At 43.5% G+C, this 22,657-nt stretch overlaps 1 protein-coding gene across 1 annotated transcript in view; it reads right to left on the bottom strand.

Annotated features, from left to right (window-relative positions):
- The window catches only part of Pde8a (phosphodiesterase 8A), a 131,204-nt gene that overhangs the window by 37,188 nt on the left and 71,359 nt on the right, over positions 1-22,657 (bottom strand). The window contains exons 2-6 of the mRNA XM_036185704.1: positions 16,899-16,955; positions 14,995-15,185; positions 8,181-8,237; positions 7,318-7,372; positions 4,515-4,603 (exon numbers count right to left, since the gene is read on the bottom strand). Coding sequence (XP_036041597.1) covers positions 4,515-4,603; positions 7,318-7,372; positions 8,181-8,237; positions 14,995-15,185; positions 16,899-16,955 — 449 coding nt within the window. The remainder of the gene's footprint in view (positions 1-4,514; positions 4,604-7,317; positions 7,373-8,180; positions 8,238-14,994; positions 15,186-16,898; positions 16,956-22,657) is intronic.

The following is a 22,657-nucleotide window of genomic DNA, read 5'->3' as shown; positions in this document are numbered from 1 at the left end:
CACTATGTACTTAATAAAAATGAAAATGTCTGTTGACACAAAAACTTGTACATAACCGTTGGCAAGCACAAACAGTCCAAATGTCCACCAGTGAAGAATGAATAAGTAAAATGTAATATAAACATATGCTGGAATATTACACAGACATAAAAACCAATGGAGTCCAGATTATATGCTATGGTATACATCTACCTCGAAAACATTATATTTAAATGTAAGAAGTCAGTTACAGAGGACCATATACTGTATGATTCCAATTTTTATATGAAATGTCTAAAATAGGCAAATCCAGACATAGAAAGTAAAATAAGGCTGTGGGCCTGGGGTTAATGAAAATGTTCTAGAATTGTGGTGATGAGTGCATGATAAACATCACTATGTACCTTAAATAGATAAATGATATGATATGTGAAGTATATCTCAATCAAGTTGTTCAAAAATAAATGAGATCAGAACATCTGGACTCAATGCTTAGACATATCCATGTTAGGTACTCTAAGGAGTCTCTTTTATGAACATATATGTCAACATATATGTCTATAAAACATAGTCATTGTTATAGTTTTACCATCTCCTTTTCTCACTGAATATACATCAGTAATTATAGTTCTCCATCAGCACATTTAATCACCATATAGTATTTTATTATAAAGTTACACCAAGATATAGTCAACAAACTCCCAGGCTTTGTCTTAGATAAGCTCCCCTCCCCCGGCATGACCAGAAGGCCCTATGGCCTCTCAAGACTAAACAGACAGGTAACTGTCTGCTTATGCACAAGGTGCAAAGACAGTCAGTAACTATAAACTTTAAAAGCTACTATGCTTTCATATTATTCTTGCTCAATAAAGCTGTTATTTAATAACAAATGGAAGCCTGTGAGATGGTTCCAGGGTAAAAGGCCTGCTGTTCAGCCAGACAACCTGAGTATGATCTCCAGGACTCATATAATTAGAAAGAGGGAACCAACTCTGAGTTGTCCTCTGACCTCCACACACACACTGTGCATGCCCACACCCATGTCCACAAACCCACAATTCCCAACACCCATGTCAGATAGCTCATAACTGCCTGTAACTCCAACTCCAGGGGAATCTGATGCCTCTGGCTTCTGCAGGCACCTGTACACATTCCACACCACACCACACCATACCATACCACCACCACCACCACCACCACCACCACCACCACCACCACCACCACCCCTGCATAGACATAATTAATAATTAAAAATGAAACCCCGAAAACACAAGAGTGGCTGGTGAGATAGCTCGGTTGGCAGAAAGAACTTGGGAGAAGAAGCAGGCAGAGGTCTACCAGCCCAAGCCTGGTCTAACAGTAGGTCCAGGCCGCCATCCAATCAAATATTTTGCTTAATTTTGAGCATTTACATGACTCCACATTTAAGCTTTTAGTTTACTGGTGGCTATTTGGGGTAGGGAGGGAAACTAGGGTACATTAATTTCTTTTCCAACTAAACAAGTCGTTGTCACAGTCCTATCCACGAAGAACTCACTTTTTTCATGTTGATTGAACACCATGTTGACCAGGTCCCAGCCTTTAAATAGACTCAGGCCTGTTTCTAGACTTTACATGAGTCTGTGACTTAGCGGCAAGGCCGCTGCTCACAGCTCTCTAGCCTGGCAGAACACGCCGGTCCCTCCCTCTACTCCACCACCTCTAGTCCCACAGTCCCCTTTCCTGTCATAGTTTTTCTCTTTCCCTCTGTAATGCACATCTCCGGTGGCTGTCAGCTACAACAGGGCATGATGGGAGATGAGAAAGGGAGTAGAGCTTAGACAGATGCGGGACAGTCTTAGGAGCCACATCTGGAGTCTGGACAGAGAGATTAGTAGGAGTTACATGTTATTGCAGTGTGAAAACAGAAGGGAGGAAGTCAGGGCTAGCCGTAGGAGCCTGACTCATGGATTTAACAATCCAGGCACAAAGACAGTGACCTTCCTCTAAGAGGAAGTGAAAAGAAGCCATGAAGCAGGAGTGATGGGAGGCAGTGAGGAACAAGACTCAGGAGTGGGCAAGGAGCCCCAGGGGTGTCAGCGCAGGGTTATCGCTGACACTACTGTGTCCACTATGCTAGGGCACCGAAGGAGAAAGTTGAAGTTCAATTTCAGGAGACGGGGAAAGAAAACAACTATGGCATCAGAAATGTAAATTACAGCCAAGTGCGGCGGCACCTTGGATCCCAGCACCCAGGAGACAGAGGCAGGCGGATCTTGGTGAGTTCAGGAACAGTCTGTGATACACACTAAGACCCTCTAAATAGATAAATACACCAATACATGTGAGTGACGAATAAATGAATGCTGTCAGCTCCTTGTGAGCTCCTAGCTGAGTTAGGTAACTTCTCTGAGCTCACTTTCCACACCCAGCCTTTAAACATCATTCTGCCTATAAAGCGCTTCTCTTTCCTGCATACGGAGCCTTGTACTGGTTCCTACAAATTATAACACAAATTGTAATGCTTTTTACCCACCTCAGGCATATACATACAGAACAACAGCCTCTCTCTTTGATCCTCAATAAAGAAAATGTTAAATAGTTAGACACAGGGATCCAGAGTAAAGAGGATGGCTGGTTTTATTTTCCATCTGTGAACCTGGTAGTATTTTAAAACTTTTTCTTACTTGTTCTACAAATATCTAGTCTTCTACTCATTTCTGAAAAGAAAAGAAAAGAAAAGAAAAGAAAAGAAAAGAAAAGAAAAGAAAAGAAAAGGAAAAGAAAACCTCAGCTTCACATGGTGGCATAGCATATAATCCAGGCACTCAGGACGCTAAGTAATGAGGATTCTAAGTTCAAGCTACCCTGGGGAACAGAGTAAGATCCCGTCTCAAAACAAAAGAAATTCTTCATCAAAAACAAATTCTAGCCAAGCATGGTGGCTCATGATTGCAATCCCAGCAGTTGGGAGACAGAGGCAGGAAGATCAGGAGTTCAAGGTCAACCTCAGATACACAGCAAGTTCCCATGCTACATGAGATCCTGTCTCAAACAAAAAGAGAATTAATGACAAAATTGGCATTGTAGAGTAGGAAAAAGTATCAGTTGCCAGAGAAAAATGGCAATATTTGGGATATAGCATATTTATTTAGAGTATTTCCCCCTTAGAACACAAAACAGAAAATTCAGTATGTGTGATTTTGTGTCTTACTGTTTTCTCACTTACTACTGCTTTGAGGCCTCATGTCTAAACAGGAGTCATTAGTCTGCTGTTGTGGAGTACTCCTTTACACTGTGTGAAGGTAGGTCACAGTGACTGGTTTAATAATAAGCTAAACAGCCAACAGCTAGGCAGGATTGAGGGAGGGGGGAGCAGAGAGAATGCTGGGAAAAAGAAGGGCGGAGAAGCCAGACAGACACGGAACAAGTCAGACACACAAAATGAGATAGAAGTAAAAGCCATGTGGTAGAACATACATCAATAAAAATATGGGTTAATTTAAGTTATAAGAGCTAGTTAGGAAGAAACCTAAGCTACTGCCCGAGGTTTCATAATTAATAAGTCTGTGTGTCGTTTATTTGGGAGCTGGCTGGCAGGACAGAGAAAGACTAGCTACAATAAGCCTGAGAAGCACTGGCAGCCTCGCATCCATCACATCTTTAAAATAAATTGTATGCCTAGAGGCCAGAGTCCACATTGGTACTTCCTTGACCATTTTCCATGTTGTATTTTGAGTCAGGGGCTCTCACTGAACCTGGAACTCACTGACGTGGCTAGACTTCTAGTCAGCAAGCCTCAGGGCACCCTCTGTCTCTTTAGTGCTGGGATTACAGGCACACCCAGCAGAAAGACACACACACTTACAGAAAGACCATGCACCTGAGTGAGTACCCTTGTTCCTAAACAGAAAGTGGGGGTGTGGTCTGTAGTTCTTGAAGAAGTAAAACAGAACAGAAGCCAAAGTCAAGCTATGTGAGGGGTTTTAAATTTTGTTTCATTTTATGGTGCTCAAGGGAGACCTTGTTCTCGTTTTTTTAAAACTGGTACCCATAAATCCTGTCACCCACTTTATAAAAAAAAAGCCTCAGACTCAGTTCCCAGTGTCTGAATGCTATGTGCTGCAAATATTCACAAATGTGTTTTCTTGACTGTGCTTCATTTCAAAGGAAAATATGCCTCGTGACAAATACTGGTTTCCTTCGCCCCATGCCCACATTTCACAGAACAGAGAAAATTGAGCCATCTATCAGGAGAGCTGGTTCCTGTATAACCATCACCATTAATGTACTTTCCCAGGAATGTTCTGTCAGGGACTAGAAGGTTGTAGTTCCCTCAAGACCCAGCCACTCTTTGTAGAAAATAATTTTAAGGTTTTTTTTTTTTGAACCATGTTCTTTCATGTGGCTGCTGGGGCTCTCTGCACATGGCAAGCACTTTCCTGACAGCCAGCTCACACCTATCCTGCTTTAACTGGTGTCAGATATAGCCAAAAGATCTTTGCTTGCATGTTCTCCCTGGAGTCTAGAGGGCGTTTTAGCAGGGACAGAATTACCTGAGTTTCATTTGTGACCGCACCTCTCCAAATGCCAACTGGAGCAGTTCATTGTAACAGGCCATGATGTTGGGGTTCTCTATATACCTCTATAAACAGAAAAAGAACCTTTGATGCATGCCACAAAAGAAATTCTAAAAAAAAAACCTTTCAATTTGACTATTGAAACTTTAAAACTACTTTGTAATCATTAATGTACAACAGAAGATGAGAAACAAAATTTAAATGTACCAAATTAACTTAAAAAAAAGAAACACTACAGTTCCCTGCTTATCTCCTAGTCACTTATAAAGTGAGACCGTGTAGAAATTTTATATTGGGTTTCCAAGTAGTTTCTGAAATAATATTTTGTGTTCAAAGTCAGATAAGCTCCCTGCACAAAGCACACAGCTTTCTCACAGCTGTGGTGCAAAGAGGGAATGCCTACTTGGGAAACATTTTCACTAACTGCCAAAGAGGCTGACTGGTGATCATTCTGCAAACCACCAGAAGGCATGGATCTGCTCAGTGCTTCCTACTGCTGTGGACACCAAGCATTCTGTATGACAACCTTTACATCATGGAAATGCCCACAGCAAAGCAAAGTGCATAGTTACAAGAAAATGGACCAATTCTACCATCAAAGAATACATTTCATGATGGTATCTTAGAAGTCACTATGTTGTCACATTTAGTCGTCTCAGGGTATCCTCAGAGATGCATAACTCCCTTATATAAAATGGCACGGTGTTTACATATAAATGATGCTATCTCCCTGTATATTTTAATGACCTCCACAATACTTACATTGCCGAACACAGGTAAATGCTGTATAAACAGCTGTTATACTGTATTGGGAGCAATAACAAGAAAGGGCCTACATACGTTCACATGTGGAGTGTTCTTTCCTGAACACTGCAATAGAAAGAGTCTACTGATACAGAACTGGCTAATGGAAGACTCATTGCTAGAGGTCCAACTGTAGCTTCATTCTGACAGAAACACTTATGAACATTGACTCACTCCTGTTTCTGAAGAGAGTTCTTTGCTCTTATCTGCACAATAAATATATAGTAACTCTGACTGAGGAAGAAACTGAGGCTTCGGAGGCAGAGCCTCAGCAAAGCACTATCTACCAAACCCAGCCAGATCAACATGGGACTCGGGCTGTTTGAGGATTCTCCTCAACTACCAAGGTGATAGCAGATGTTCATGATCAGTGTCTTGTCTGAAAAACAAACAATCTAGGTTTATGTGGACATGCCAGGCTCAAGCTTTAAAAGCTGTATGATCCTAACCAGCCACTTTCTGAGCTTGCCTCCTCGCTTATAAACAAGAGAAGAAATGCTGTTCCTACCCACTACAGACCTCCACAAGGACAGAAATGGCAGGAGGAAGCAAATTGTAGGAATGAAAAGGCCAGGTATTGGGGCTATGGAATTGGCTCCATGTTTAAGAGCACTGGCTGATGCCGGGCGGTGGTGGCGCATGCCTGTAATCCCAGCTCTCGGGAGGAAGAGGCAGGCAGATCTCTGTGAGTTCGAGGCCAGCCTGGTCTACGGAGCTAGTCCAGGACAGGCTCCAAAGCTACAGAGAAACCCTTTCTCAAAAAACCAAAAAAGAAAAAAAAAAGAAAGAAAGAAAGAAAGAAAGAAAGCACTGGCTGAGCTTCCAGAAGACCCAATTTTGATTCCCAACTACTATATGGTGGCTAATAACCATCTCTAAGTCTAGTTCCAAGGGAGTCTGGCACCTCTTTCTGTTCTGCTGGCACCAAGTATGCATATGATGTGCACAGACACACATGCAGACAAAACACCCATAACACATAGATTTAAAAAACACATTAAAAAAGCAAAGCAAAGCTGGTACAACCCTGGCAGGGAAGAGGCAAGGACTGAGGCCAGGGGCATGATGGGTCTGCATGCTTATAGGCCAAGCCTGTCTCACCCAGAGGTCAGAGATGACTTTCTAGCTCTCACCTCCTGACAGGGATGTAGGGCACTGGACCATCTGCCCAGAGCAGCCAGGACTCCGGGGTCACTCAAGATGGCTGCACATACAGGTGCCTACTGCTGAGTTGCCAGGGACAGCAAGGAGAGATCTCTGGGTGCACTCCATCAGAAGAGGGGGAGGCCCTGAGATAGACAAGGATTACTGACTGCTCTGCAACTCGGGTCTCGGGATAAGGAATCATGTTTGTTTACCCACGCCAATAAACAGCCTCCAGTAGCCAGGTTTTCCACTAGATAAACATTATTTTTGCCTTCAATGTGCCGGGGTTATAGTCTGCACTTCTACACCTATCTATTCCCTCAAATGCCTTTTGATTTTGTCTCTGTTTTGGTGCTGGAAATCAAACCCAGGGTCTTCCACTCAACGGTGTCCTGGGGCCTCACCTACAATCAGCTGACTAAAATTCCAAGAAGCCTTTTGGTTTAAGAGAAACCTACAGATTAAAGGTGGAAGCAGAGGAAGAGGAGCCAGTGCGTGGGTTTCCCCATTTCCAGAATCACTGAACTAACTTCAGAAATTTCAAGAACACACAAAAGCACTGTAAAAACACATTCTTAACAGAACTTGTAAATGAGCATGCCAGTATATGGCACTTTATTCTATTTGGATGGCTTTGGGCAAGGCATAGTTTTGAGACTAAGGATGTGAAGAGTTGCAGATTAGCAGATTACAAAGCCAAAACAAACCAGCACAGAACAGGAACATTTTTTTCTTCTTCAAAATAATTTAAAATTTTGCTGGACACCAAACTGAGGTAAAAGTTTCCCTGACTGAAGTATTCCTGTACAACTGAGAAGTAGGTACATACCCTTGTGAAGCCAGCAGCAATGAAAGGCATCAAAGACACCTCCTCTTTGTCCCTCCTTCAAAGGAAGATGGTAAGGGTTAGGTAGTGTTCACTAGTTTATACAGTCTTCAACAGTCACACAACAAGTGCCTCCATGTGAACCAGACACTGTGTATGGAACTGAAAAGCCTTTGCTGCTTCAATTCCATCTTCAGTCTTCTGGACAGACATTATTATAATTCCTTTGGGAGGATAGGGGCTTGCTGTATTACTCAGGCTGGCCTCAAACTCCTAGACTCAAGCTATAAATCCTTTTTCCTGGACCTCCTGAACACTGGACTACAGGCACTTGGCACTACACCAGGTATTTTGATACTTTAAATACAAAGGTTATATTAACAACTGAACAGTGCCCAGGAATCTACTTAATATATAAAAGTATATACACTTAAACTATTATGTATTTTCCACTTCTAGAGGATGAAAGGGCACAGAAGCATCTGTCTCTATTGATTATAAATAGTCTGTATTTAAGGACTTGCTCTTCTCCTTGCTCTAACTCGAGAAGAAGATGCCCTGCATTTATACGTCACCCAGATCCTTACAAATCCCTAAATTAAAGGCCCTAGGAAGACACATCTGAAAAACCTTCACCCTTAAGAGAATGGAATTCTTATAGTTTGCTTGTAAAGGGCAGTTCAAAATTAGAAAACTAAACCCAGGAGCAGAGCTCCCTCCCTTCTTCAATCAAAGAAGGAAAACAAAATGCTAAGGAGTAAAGAAGGCCAGACTTCAGAGGGGTCTGTCACAGGCAAGCCTTTATTCTACCATCTGATAATAACGTTACATTGACATCTGAATTTCAATATAAAAAAAAAGTTTACCTGCGTACTACACCAACAATAACTGTGTTTTCTGAGAGTTTTGATGATCTGATAGACCTTAAAAAAACAAAAATTTAAATAATAAATATAAAATATTTTATAATTTATAAAATACTTTTAAATATAAACATTTCTTTAAAACTGATATGCTTTCATAGTTTTAGTTGTACAGTTACAATTGGGGAGGGAAACGAGAGGGAAGAATTCCCGTCACACTCCGGATCCACCTCCTTGGCTACTTGATCTTCCCTGGTGATAAACTCCTCCTTAGTGGACTGGGATAACCATGACACGTGCAAATGAAACAGCTAAGGTGCTGCACTGTATACATTTACCAGGTTAGCGGGGAGCAGTCTCCCCTACACTGTGCTTGTGTGAAAGGGGCCACAATCACTTCCTGCGGAAGGAAATGCAAGCATCCATGCATCCCCACAGGCTCCTGCCTATGCAAACAGTGGGGTCAGGATGACCAGGAGCCAGCTTGTATTTTAAGCAGCACAAAGAATAAAGAATTCTGAGATAAAGTGGAGGCAAAAATCACACCACCACAAAACTAAGACTAGGAAATACAAGATAGTGTTGTCAGTTACAATGAAGAGAATCAGCACCTGTGACCAAAGATTAAGACAGTGGTTTGGGGGACACAGTAGTAGACACTGCCCCACTGACGTCACCCAAGGAGTGGGAGGGTCTCCACCCAACCAGGAACACATCCCTTAGGGGACAGCTATACGGACCATGAGTGATGACAATACAGCCTAGAGATCCTAGGGAAGACAGCCAGGAGATGCAGAGGAGAAAGGGAAGGAGGCACACAACAGCTCTGACTCATCTTCCACCAGAAGAAGGTAGAGCTGTCCAAAGAGAACCAGCCACTGGAGGAAGAAGTAGACAGGGAGAACTATGCTGGCCTCTTGGAGGACGTGTTCAGGACGGGACAGAAGCCAGCCAGGGCGGACTACATTACTTCAGCTCTATTCGTTTAAAAAAAGAGAGAGAGAGAGAGAGAGCTACTTCTGAATCACAGAACACAAAAATGATTTGGGTAGCTACTTCCCAATTCCCCCAGAGATGGTACATAACACAACTACTCTAGATGTGTATGACAGAATTATCATATAGAGGGGGTGCCCTGGTCCTGGCAGACTTTTCTGTAAAAAGCCAGAGAGTAACTACTTTAAGATACTTAAGTGTCCATGTGGATTCTGTCCCAATTACCTACTGCTGATGATTCACTTTGTCAGCTTGACACAACCCATAATGTCCTGGAAAGAGAGTCTCAATGAGGGACTGTTTACACCATGTTGGCCTACAGACATGTCTGTGGGGTTGTCTTTGTAAGTTAGCTGATGTGGAAGACCCAGCCCACTGTGAGTAGCACCATTCCCTAGGCAGGAGGTCCTCAACTGTGTTAAGAGTGGGGAAACTGTGCTAAGCACAAGGCAAACAAACGAGCATGCATGCATGCACTAATTCTCTCTGCTTCTGACTGCATGTGCACTGTATCTAGCTGTCTCAAGTTCCTGTCACCTCGACTTCCCCACATGGCAGGCCATAACATGGGGTTGTGAACTAAAATAAACCTTCTTCAGGTTATCTTACCACAGTAACAGAAATGAAACTAACACACCATCACTGTGACCGGACTGGGCACAACCGTTACCCTCTCCTCACCCTTACCTTGGGGCATGCAGACTGCAGGTTCTGTGGGTCTGGGGCTGAGGAAGAATTAGAGTCTAAAGACAGACAGAGAGTGATCCTCAAGGAGAGCTGCTCAGGAATGAGAAGCAGCTCTGGGGTCCAGCTAATCTCTCTCCTGGGCACACAGCTCACCCCTCAACCAGTGGCCACTGGACTGTAGCTTTCACTTGCCTCCTTCCCAACAGGAGCCAACCTAAAGGCACTGCAGAGCTCTACTGGAAAAGACTTCCCAAACAGGTCTGCACTATAGTGCGGCATGCTGGCTAGGTGTCCAACTCTGATCTTCCTGCCCAGAGAAGACCAGACTCAGTTTCCAGAGAGAAAGGCCAGGGGAGGGTCACTCAGGCCTAGAAGGGTCATTGGTACAGCAGACCCTCATCTGCACAAAGCCAGTATGCTCCTGGTAATAATACCAGTGCTGAAGAAGGAACACGGACTCGTGAATGCTGTTCCCGTGACTTTCAGAACACTGCATCCGTTCTTATGTGTTTCCATCACGCCCTTCATTGTAAAAGGAATGGAGAATGAAGGAAGGGGGACTCAAGTTTCCAGCCAGCCACTTCAAATAAGTTCTTAGTATTTTAGCAGTAATAGAGTGGCAAGTAGGCTACCATGCAAATGGTTATCAGGGAGGGGCTCTGGATGACCTGACCCCTGCCGAGGAAACAAACAAGGGCACTGTGTCAAGGAAGAGGCAGAACAGAGATCAAAGCAGCACTAAAGTCTACTAAAGACAGACAGAAGTACACACCTGTCTTTCTCTAGTGGAAAGGGACCAACGGCTAGAAACAGGAGTGCCAGAAACAGAGCCTAGCATGAGACACAATAGCCTTAAAAACTAATGTCCTGGCTGGGCAGCGGTGGCGCACACCTGTAATCCCAGCACTGTGGAGGCAGAGGCAGGTGGATCTCTGTGAGTTCGAGGCCAGCCTGGGCTACAGAATAAGTTCCAGGGAAGGCACAAAGCTACACAGAGAAACCCTGTCTCGAAAAACCAAACCATACCAAAACAAAACAAAACTACTAATGTCCTTGCTTTAGAATTCATGGAACGAGGAAAGAAATGACTTGGTACAGTCAAAATGTACATATGGACATTAGGAAGACAGATTTCAGTCCTATGACTCTAAAGACCAAGCAAACTGGGCTCTCAGAAGTGCACTGCCTTAGACTACACATGATACAAACCCCACCAAAACAGTGGTCTAAATATATATAGGTTCCTACTAGGCATGATGGCTCATATCTTTAATCCAAGCATGAAGCAGAGGCAGAGGGGCAGAGGGGCAGAGGTAGGTGGACCTCTGTGAGTTCAAAGCCAGCCTGGTCTACATAGCAAGTTCCACACACACACACACACACACACACACACACACTTTCTCAGTCATTAGTGCTATTGTCTCCCTGTCACTATGTTTAGGCAGCTCTCACCCCCCACCCTGACACACACACACCTTTCTTTACCCTGTCACTCACCCTTGAACCAAAGTGACTTCTGCCAGGCGGCTGACACACGGCCATCGGTTTTCTTTTTCTTTCTTTCTTTTCTTTTTTTTTTTTTTTTTTTTTTTTTTTGGTTTTTTGAGACAGGGTTTCTCTGTGTAGCTTTGGAGCCTGTCCTGGAACTCACTCTGTAGCCCAGGCTGGCCTCGAACTCACAGAGATCTGCCTGCCTCTGCCTCCCGAGTGCTGGGATTAAAGGTGTGCGCCACCACCGCCCGGCGCTATCAGTTTTCTTAGCGTCACTGAACCCCAGGTGTCAGAGCCATCTTGCTCTCAGGTCTGAGTTGTAAGTCAGGCCACAACAGGTACAAATGAGGCTGGGAAGCACCATCAGCAGCAGTGTGTGTCTGTTGCCCAGGGCGCCTGGTCTGCTCTTTCTAGCTCTCACACCCGAGGATCACGGTGTGCTGTCCCTCAGCAGCACAATGTGAAGCGCTGCTTTCAGTCTGCTTATATTCTCGGATTCCTTTGGTCCCTTCTTGCTACATGATGGGAAAAAACACAGCCGACCAGACTGCCTTGGGTTCCTAAGCAGATGTAGAATGTAAAGACCAAAAGGGCATCAGAAGCTAGAACACAAGTCCCTGGCAAGCTCACAGAAGCCTTGCTGCTCACCAGGGCAAAGCGGTCTGTCTGTTTTTATGGTAAGTACAACTCAGCATCCCAGGATTAGCAGAAAGGAATGGGACAGAGCCAGAGTCTTCTCCCCATCTTCTTCACTGGTACTTTAGCTGCAGAGACTACTGTGTGCTGGGCACAGCAGGAAGAGCTCTTGAGTAGTCCCTGCCATGCAGCAGAGACAGAGGCTCACTGTGTGGTTTACTTAGACTGGCCTCAAAATTCTGATTGTCTGCCTCTATCTCTTAAATGGAGGATTAGAGGCATGTGCCGCCACGGCCAGAGTATCAGTGTCTTAACTACCCAGAGGAGTCGAAAGACTGGCGCAGTACACTAGGCCTTTGTATCTGGCTCATCTGCTGTCCCGGCCTCCCTTGGGCCACACACTCAGCTGTCTGACCAACAGCCATGAACACTGAGCAGAGGAGCCTGCACACGCTGCTGCTCCTACTTACGCCACCCTCTCTCTCCTTTATTCCTTTCCAAACTTCTGCCCATCCCTCACTCTTCAACTCAAATGTCTTCTCTGAAGTGCCCTTTTCCTTATAAATCTCTTCTTCTGAGTGAACCTACCTGTCTCTGCATGGCCTGGCTATGTGCTCTCCACAGTTTGTGTGTTGCCAATGTGACAGCATCAAGTAGGGCCTTAAGAACTTAGGCCACGTGGACTGCTCTCTAGTGAATGAGAGTAAGGCACTTATAAAGGAGATGTCACATAGCCGTCTGTCATTACAGAGGATGCAGCCAGACCACCGACCCCGCCAGCACCTTCAGCTTGGTGCTCTCAGTCTCAAGAACTATGAGAAAATTAATCTTTGTTCTTTGTTGTTAATATTTGTTTATATATACATGTATATGTCTTGTGAGTGTGTGGCATGTATATGTGGGTGAGAGCAGAGGCCCGGAGAGGGATTCGGATCCTTAACCCCATCCCCAGCTAAAGTTACAATTCCAGCACTTGGGAGGCTGAGACAGGCACATCAATGTGAGCTCAAGGCCACTATGTGAGTTTGAACTCACTATGGTCTACATAGCAAGTTCCAGGACAGCCAGAGCTACACAATGAGACACAGTCTCAAAAAAAAAAAAAAAAAAAGAAAAAGAAAAAGAAAAAGTTACAGGCAGTTGTGAGTCACCTGACATGGGTACTGAGAATTGGATTTGGACACTGGAAGAGCAACAAGTACTCTTAGCCACTGAGCCATCTTTCCGGCCCCTTAATTTCTGTTCTTGATAAATTACCTAGACTCAAGCTTTATGTAACAGCCATATGAAACAGAGATGTTTTATGTATTAGTTACTTTTCTTGTGCTATAACGGATCAGCAACTTAAGTAGTTGCTGACAAGTCTGTTTTTGCTCACAGTTTAGAAGATACAGTCCATCACGGTGGGGAAGGCTGGCACAGGAGCAGCTCACAGCCTGGTAAAGGGAACTTACTCATAGCAGAGCAGGAGTAGAGGGAGGAGGAGGAGCTCTGGAGATCGGTGGCTCTTTCCTTTTTCCCATTTTCTCTAGTCCAGGACCCCAACCTATAGCATGGAACCTCACTAATGCCTTCAGCATGTCTTAATCCGGTCTGGCTGACAAGCGGAAGTTAGCCACCACACTCTGCACTAGATCATCGTGTTCCCTAGAGGCAGGATGCAGGTTTTGCTCATTCATTCAACTATAGTACCACACGCGGGGTCTAGAACTGAGACTTGCAAAACAAGGCTCTGAAACAGGAGTGTTTGGAAATGCAACAAAGTACTTGGCCTTCAAGAAGGTATTTCACAGGAGTACAAGGAGTTCCAAATGCCCAATAAAGAGTTACAGCCAAATAATTTGGACAGGTCAGCAACAGATGAAAAGCATTCCACGGGCTGGTATTGCTTTGGCGCCCCTAAAAAGAGGATAAAGGGAAGAAAGAATAGTGCTCTGTCAGGGCTAAGGCCTCATGAGCTGCACAGGTTGACCAAGAGCAAGTCAAGTCGGTCAAGGAATGAGATTCTGGAGACATTTTTTGATGAAACAGTTTACACTGGGCAGATGCCTTTGTAGAGATGATCTTAAGAGACAAACCAGATAAAGGCTGAGAGCAAGATGAAGCTGGCCTGAAAAACAAAGACCCACCCTGCCCCAAACTCTCACCCCACAAGACGAAGATGAAGTGGTAGGAAAGAGTCAACAGAGGAAGACTGGAGATTCTTGGCCAGGGTCTATCAGGAAAAGAATATCAGGAACCACATTTGTAAAGGTCTGTCTGCTCTTTACTGGCCAGCCAAGCCTCCTGTGTACTGTTCAATTCTGCAGTCACACAAGAGCTACCAGTTAGGAAGAGTCAGTTCTTAGAGGCCTTGTCATACAAGTTTGAATCCCCACTGCCCAGTAAAATCCTGGCACAGCAGCATGCATTGATAAGCCCAGGGCTTGGGGAAAATGCAAACAGGCAGATCCCTAGAACTTATTGGCCTGCCAGCCTAGCTGAAAAGATGAGCTTCAGGTCCAATGAGAGATCCTGTCTCAAAACAAACAAACAAACAAACAAAAACCCTGGAGAATGATTGAAGAGGACACCTATGTTGAACTCTGGATTCTACATGTGGGCACACATCCACATGAAGATACAAAAGGATTTTTTTTTAAATATAGGAAATTATAACCTTTCTTGTTTCAGTAATATGCAAATGATAGTTGAGATTAATTAAATGTTAATGATTGTTAATCCTAATGATTATATTTACATTTCCTTACTATTTTTTTTTATTTATTTTTTTGTGGTGTTTGAGAGCTAGCTTGGGGCTTTGTGTATGCTAGACAATTTCTTACTGTTAAATAAAGCAAGCAAGACAAACAAGAAATAAAGATTAGTCCTAGAAACAATGGGCTTATAGTGCCTTGTTTATTTTGTATAGAAGGAAATTGAGATTGAATTTAACTTAATGTGTTTACAGGCTGCATTTGTTATCACAAAGGCCAATGGGACTCTGTAGGCTGGGTCTCTGGCTTACCTGCACAGTGCCTCTGCATCCAGCTTTTGGGGACTTCTATGGTCTATGATGACAATGTCATGGATTTTTTCCAGGAAACAGGTAAGGGTAGCCTGCACCTCCCTGGTGACCGCGCACTTAAACCCAGCCTTTTCACACGCCCTGAAGAATCCATTACACTGGTTATCTTCTTTGGTAAACACTAAAAGTACCTAGATCAAAAGAGGACAAACACATTTTTTAAAATCTTGTTGTAATTGTCATTTTCAAATAAACCACAGAAAATTCTCAAACATTTAGGTGAAGGCATAAGATGTGAATGTAACATCTGTAAATACACACTCTTTTCTTATATATAACTCAGGGATATTAGCATTCACTGTCCAAAAAGTCAATGCTACTTTCTAATCTGGAAGTCCAAGTGCTTGGGATACACTTACTTCTTTTGCTGATTACCCCACTGATAGGACTCAATATAGACTTGACAGAACATTGTATTTTAAAATAGAATTAAAACACACAAATATTGATGTAGCCGACAGAAAGTTAACCCAGCACAGCAATGCTGGTATGCTAGTGACATGCCTCAGATGGCAAACGCTAGCATTTAGTGAAACGGCAGAGACACATAATCCTTGAACGATGCACTTGACATGCTTTGACTCAAACTTTATGTAATGCCTCCAAGTTCAAAAGTCATCCTGAATATGAGGGAGAAGACTGGAAGACACAATGTTACATTTTAAAGCCTGCTGGCACAGTGACAGGAGCACACAGCCAGACAACATAGGCAGCATCTGTGTCAAGGCCAGACCAATAACTGGCTGTCTTCGTGCCTGGCCTGCACCACATGAACCCTGAATCTGCTGCCTCCTCCCTAGTCAACCCAGTCTCCCAATAAATCAAGTCCAAAGTGTCTCCACTTCACCTGTTCAGAGCGGAGACTCAAGAGGCTACAGAGGTTGTGTGGTAACAAGCAGCCTGGTAGGTAGGCAGAGGTTGACTACAAAACTGAAAGAAATCCTTCACCTCCTTGAAAGCCTGCCCAGCTGCTCAAATACCGCAAATGCAAAGAACCACGAATACACATCTCTGTCTGCCTCGGTCACAAGGTTAAAATGTAATAGCAAACATAGTTCATGTGCAGGAAGCTTCAAATAACTTGACTACATTTTTATCACTTTTTTTTTTTTTTTTTTTTTTGAGCTGAGGATCTAATCCAGGGCCTTGCACTTGCTAGGCAAGTGCTCTACCATTGAGCTAAATCCCCAACCCATTTTTATCACTTTTTAAAGATTTATTTACTTTTATTTTATGGGTACAGGTGTTTTGCCTGCATGTATATATGTGCACTACATGTGTAAAATGTCCCCAAAGTCCCAGAAAAGAGTGTCAGATCCCTTGGCACTGGCGTTACAGACAGTTGTAAGCTATCATGTGAGCACTTGGAACTGAACCCAGGTCACCTACAAGAGCAACAGGTGCTCTTAACCACTAAGCCATCTCTCTCTAGCCCTGATGCCAACATGGGCTAGATGAGGCATCGTCTTCAAAATGAAAACAAACTGGGAGTAATGGAAAGGCTATGTTTGTAACTCTCACTTTGGAAAAGTTCAGACTTACAGATACGTTGTGAATGACAATGCCTTAAAACTTCTTCCTCTCAACTAATCAGCCCTTTGCCTCCTTGGTTTTGCCTCCTCTCAACGTATATACACAATTATACATTCCCCCCTTTTATTGCAACTCTAAATTTTAATCTCAGTGTGTATTCCTAAAGAAAGGGTTACAACATTGTTACCAAGTCCAAGAAATGTAATTGTGACCTAGTGCTAGTATCTAAATAGAACATATATCTTAAATGTATAGTTTTAAGCATCCTCCTCATTAAAGAAATTTGAAATGTGATCATTTCAGCATAGTACCTGAAGTTGGTCTTGATGAAATCTCATTGGGCCAAATTGCACATCGGTTACTGATACCTGTAAGAAAGAGATTTGCTTATATTTTTCTCTCCACTTAGTGTCACAGATGAAAGTAAAAAATATCTACTAAAAATTACATAAATATTAGGTAAGTAAGAGGAATTGCAACCACACACTTTAAACCCCCAGGAGAAATGAAAAGTAGAAAAGAATGAAAATGTGTCGATCTCAGGGTGACTGTTACTAGTTCTGTATAACTGACTTTCTGGGTTTCTTGGTTTTTTTGTTGTTGCTTTTTTGTTTTGTTTTGTTGTTTTGTTTTGTTTTTTGAGACAGGGTTTCTCTGTGTAGCCCTGGCTGTCCTGGAACTCACAATGTAGACCAAGCTGGCTTTGAACTCAGAGATCTGCCTGCCTCTGCCTCCTGAGTGCTGGGATTAAAGGTGTGCCCAGCTGAGGGACATTTTTTTTTTCCAGAGCTGAGGACCGAACCCAGGGCCTTGTGCTTGCTAGGTAAGCACTCTACCATTGAGCTAAATCCCCAACTCCAGCTGAGGACATTTTTAAGTTGTAGATTCTAAAAAGATAGGAAAGAGAAAGAAAATGTAGCTGATCTCAGTGGTGCTGTCTTTTGCTAGATTGTTTTAACTTTAAGAGAACTGCTCAACATGTATACAATAATCAAAGAGTTAGGTACAAAGTCATGGAGGAAGATACCTAAAGTTAACCTGTGGCCTCTACACACATGTGCACTCAAGTACATCCCCACCACATGGACATACATGCACTATATACCCCTCCCAAAAGGATATAGATGTATATCTATGTACACACACACACACACACACACACACACACACACACACACACACACCCCACACACACACAGTACTAATCTTCTAGAAGAATATGTATATTCTATACTTGACTCCTGTTCTGAAAAAGAGACAAGGCTCAGCCTAGCAAAAGAGATAGATTTTGGAATCTTAGATCCCATGTGCTGAAAAGATTCCTGCCCTAAGCCTCTGGGTGACAGTGTGATCCATATCTAGAACAACAACCCTAGAACTAGATACTTCCTATAAAGTGTCTCCTGCTCACCTTTCTTCTCAAGCCATTCACTAAGTACAAAAAAGTGTAACAAAATATGCTTAGGTAATCCACCTATAATTTTAACTATGAAAAGCTGATTGGTTAGTTTTATGTCAATCTCATACAAGCCAGGTCATTTGGGAAGAGGGATTCCCAGTTGAGAAAATGCCTCCTCCAGGCAAGTCTAAATTAGTGATTGATGTGAGAAGGCCCAGCCCATTGTGGTCCTTGGTGCTATAAGAAAGCAGGCCAAGCAATTCATGAGGAAGCAAGCCAGTCAACAGTACTCTTCCACAGCTTCTGGCATCACCTCCTGCCTCAGTTCCTGCCTAGACTTCCATGGATGACAGAGTTATAAGCTGTTTCTTCCTGAGTTACTTTTGGTCATGGTGTCTTATCACAGCAGTAGAGACCTGACTAGGATACCAATATTCAACCATGAACCACTGGTTAAGCTTCTGATTTGCTTTGTGATAATTTTGTTTCTCTAAAGTAATTAGAGGAATGAATGTCACAATTTTAAACCTAATATTGAAGGGAGTTTCTTTAGAAAAGTGAATGGTGAGGAGAACAGGTACCCAAGGAGCCACCTACACTCCTGGGAAATGTTACTGTGGGACATTATGGTAAGGGTGCGCATAAATGGATGCTAAAGCCAGGATTTTTTTTTTTTAAGAGAATATAGTTGGCCTTTAATCCCAGCACTCAGGGAAGGAACCATTGCCGTGGGATGCAACCAGAATGTGCCCGAGCATCCTGCCCGAGGCTAATCCCAGACCCAGCTGCCCATCGACTGTGAAAAGCCCAACAACTTGGAGGCATTGGTAAGATTGCCCTACTGATCAACCTGTTCAGCTAAGATCCATATGGGAGAGGTTTCAGAAGCCTGCAGCCTGCAGTCTGAGGAAACAAGATCAGCTGAGGTGTTGGCAAGCAAGCAGAGCATGACCTGAACGCAAAAGGAGGAGCCATCCAGCCACCGAACCAGATCACCAGAGTCATAAACCCACTATATACCAACAGGGAACAGGTAAGGCCCCATCTCTGGACCGGCAGACCACTAGGCCCCAGGGGCAATTGCCCCTCCTCATAGCCATTGGAGCCCTAGCGACCAGACAGCTGCCTTTCCCTGCTCCCTCACCAAAAAAACCAGCCCCTGTGAACCCAACAAACATCTGAGCCATAAGCCCACCCTGCACCAACTGGAAAAGGCTGTTCCCTGAGACAGAACCCACTAACACCTATCGTATTAAGCTGCTCCCGGAGAAACAGAGCCCAACAGCACCGATTCAACCAAGTACTCCCAGTGGACCAAGACTATCAATTGGAACAAAAGAGGCACCCTCAGACACAGATACCACCTGCACTGAGAGGAAGAAGAGATGAGTAGACACCAGTGCAAAAACACAGGCAACAACATGAAGACCTATATGACACCATCAGAACCTAGTGATTCTACACCTGCAAGACCTGAACACACCAACGCAGAAGAAGCAGAAGAAATCAATCCTAAAAATGACTTTAAGAAGATGATAGAGGCCCTTAAAGAGGAAATGAAAAAAAAAAATCCCTTAAAGAAATGGAATTAAGAGAATATGGTCCAGGACAACTAAATGACAGACCTAGGGGAAGGTGGTAGTGTGAGGAGCAGTGGGAGCTTCCTACCTAAGCAATACTGCACTGGCAAATGAGTCTGCAATAACTATTGTGATACACAGTAAATGTGGCTAGTTTCAGTCAATTCCCACTCTTGGTGCCAGCCCACCAGACTTAGCTCCATACAGGTAGTGTGCACAAATTCCCAGACCAATCTGACATAAATATCAGGAAAGAGCATGGTCATACAGCCTTCCTCCCTCCAAATCTCAGAAACTGGTGTTCCAATCACAACTGTTGTTCTTGACTTCTGGTCAAGAAGCAGGTAGCAGTAAAAACAGTGTTCAGGGGAAATCTATAGACGACATACATGTTTACATTAAAGAATCACAGTGGGGGCTGGAGAGACAGCACAGCGGTTGAGAGCATATGCTGCTCTGGCAGAGGACTAGAGTTTGGTTCCCAGCACCCACATCAAGCAGCTCACAGCTGCCTGTGACTCCAGCTCCTGGGGACCTGCTGCCTCTGACCTCCACAGGTACCTGCACTTGTGCACACATGTACATATACACACATTTTTAAAAATTAAGAATCACAATAGATCTCAAATTATCAAACTAACTTTATAACTTAAGAAACTAGAAAAATAACGGACTAAACCAGAGCTTCCAGGAGAGAGAAAATAATAAAGAGTAGGAGTAAAGTGAAATAAAGAACAGACAACAGAGGAAATCAATAAAGCCAAACTGTGATTCTGGGGGTGGGGGGGGGGGGGTTGATGAACCTTTACTTAAATGGACAAATCAAAAAAAGAGAAAAGGCTCAAATTCCTAAATCACAAACTAAAGTGGAGATATCATTTCTAATTCTATGACAATAAAAAGGATTATGAAGATACAATGAACAATTATGCACCTAATAAATTGGGTAATCTGGATCTAACGGACACATTTCTAGAAACATAAAACCTACTGAGATTAAATCATACCCACACAGAAAATATGAACAGATGAATGAATTCTATCATTTACAGAGTACCGATCTTCTTCAAAGTCTCCCCAACTAACTACAAAAGTAGTACCACCCTGACACCAGACTAGTCACACACAGAAAATATACACCAATGTCGCTCAAGAACTGGTTAGAAACATCCTCAACGAACACCAGCAAACTCAACCCGATAGCATATTAAAATGGTTATATCTGGGCTGGGGAGACTCAGTGGGTAAAGTGATATCTGTACAAGTGTGAGGACCTGAGTCTGACCCTAAGCATCCTCCTTAAAAAAAAAAAAAAAAGAGCCACCATGTGGAGGCAGACAGGTGACTCCCCTGGTGCACTCTAGGCCAGTGACAGAGCCTATTCCATAAGGTAAGACGTCAGTAGGTCAAGACACTTAGCACACAAGTCTGGTGACCGGGGTCTGAGCCTCAGAACTCAAACAAAGGTGGAAGGAAAAGGTGAGGTCTGCTTAACTACTCCGCCAAGTAGTTCTCAGACAGCTGAACGCCCGCCACCACCCATGTGCCCATGGCCACACACACAGCCGATGAAAAGAAAAAACCAGGTGGAAAGCTCTGGAGAGAGAGAGTGAGGCTGACCTCTACATGAGTGCCCACACGTGTACATGTGCACACACCAATGATGATCTACCCTTGGCCAAGTGAGTAATTCCTGGGATATGGGGTGATTCAATGTATGAAAATCAGCAAACATAAGGCACTACTAACAGAGCGGAGGAAAGACATTGCATGATAATCTCAACCGATGCAGGAAAAACATTTGACAGAATTCTAAATAAACATCCTTTTTGTGACAAAAAGTGGTTAAGTAGGAGTAGAGAGAACCGCCTAGACATAACAAACCCACAGCAAACACACGCGTTAAAGAGAGAATAAAAATGGTCCTCTAAAGGGAGGACGGGGAGCCTCCTGCTTCACGGCGGGTGTTCAACACAGTCACTGGAAGTGCTAGACAAAACAGTTAGGCAAGGGAAATCAATGAGGCATCCAAACTAAAGGAGGAGTAAGGCCATCTTTATTCAAAGAGAATACAATACAACCTTAAAAAGAAAAGCCAGAGGATCCCACAAGAAAACTGCTAGGACTAATGGGTGGATTCAGCAGGATACAATGTATTACCACACTTAGTAATCGGAAAGGAACTGAAAAGAAGGCACTGGATGGAGTAGCAAAAACTAAGGATTCTGCTGGGGAGATGGCTCCGTCAGGAAAGCGCTCTCTGCACAGGAATGGGGGTCTGAACGGCACCAACGGAAAGTGGGACACAGTAATGTGCCTGTTGATAACCCAAGTACTGGATGGGGACAGAGAGACAAGTATATTCTAGAGGCTCATCGGCCGGCCAGTTTAACTGAAATAGTGAGCTCCAGGTTCATCGAGAGCGTGTCTTTAAAAAAAAAAAAAAAAGGTAGAAAGGCTGGGTGTAGTGGCACACACCTTAATCCACAGCACTCAGGAGTCAGAGGCAGCCAAATCTTTATGAGCTTATGAGTTTGAATCTTTAGGTGAAGGCCAGCCTGGTCTACACAGTGAGTATAAGGCCAGCCAGGGCAACACAGTGAGACTATGTCTCAAAACAAAAAACAAAACAAAACAAAAACACAATAATGATGACAACAATGAGGAGGAGGAGGAAGAGAAAAGAGAAAGCAAGCATGACAGAGGCAGAAGCAGCTGGGACCTCAGGCCTTCACACATGCATGCACACACATACACCAGCACATATGCCATGTACACACCAAAACTTTGTAACTGAATGGAAGCCCGTCTCATGTTTATGGAGTAGAAGACTCACTAAGATGTCGATGTAAACTAAAGCACTCTACACATTCGTTGGGTCCTTATAAAATCCCAGTGCTTTCCTTTGCTTTTTGGCAGAAACAGAAATGTACATTTTAGAACTCATATGGAAACTCAGGGGATCTCTAATAGCCAAAACAATCTTGAAAAGGAATGACCTGCAAGACTCATATTTCTTAATTTCAACTTACACAAGACTACAGCAATCAAAGCAATGTGCTGCTGGTATAGACAGAGAGATCAAAATGAA

The sequence above is a fragment of the Onychomys torridus genome, chromosome 1 (assembly GCF_903995425.1).
Source record: "Onychomys torridus chromosome 1, mOncTor1.1, whole genome shotgun sequence".
NCBI classification, from domain to species: domain Eukaryota; kingdom Metazoa; phylum Chordata; class Mammalia; order Rodentia; family Cricetidae; genus Onychomys; species Onychomys torridus.
The sequence above is the reverse complement of the archived record's forward strand: the minus strand, read 5'-3'. Positions and strand labels throughout refer to the sequence as shown.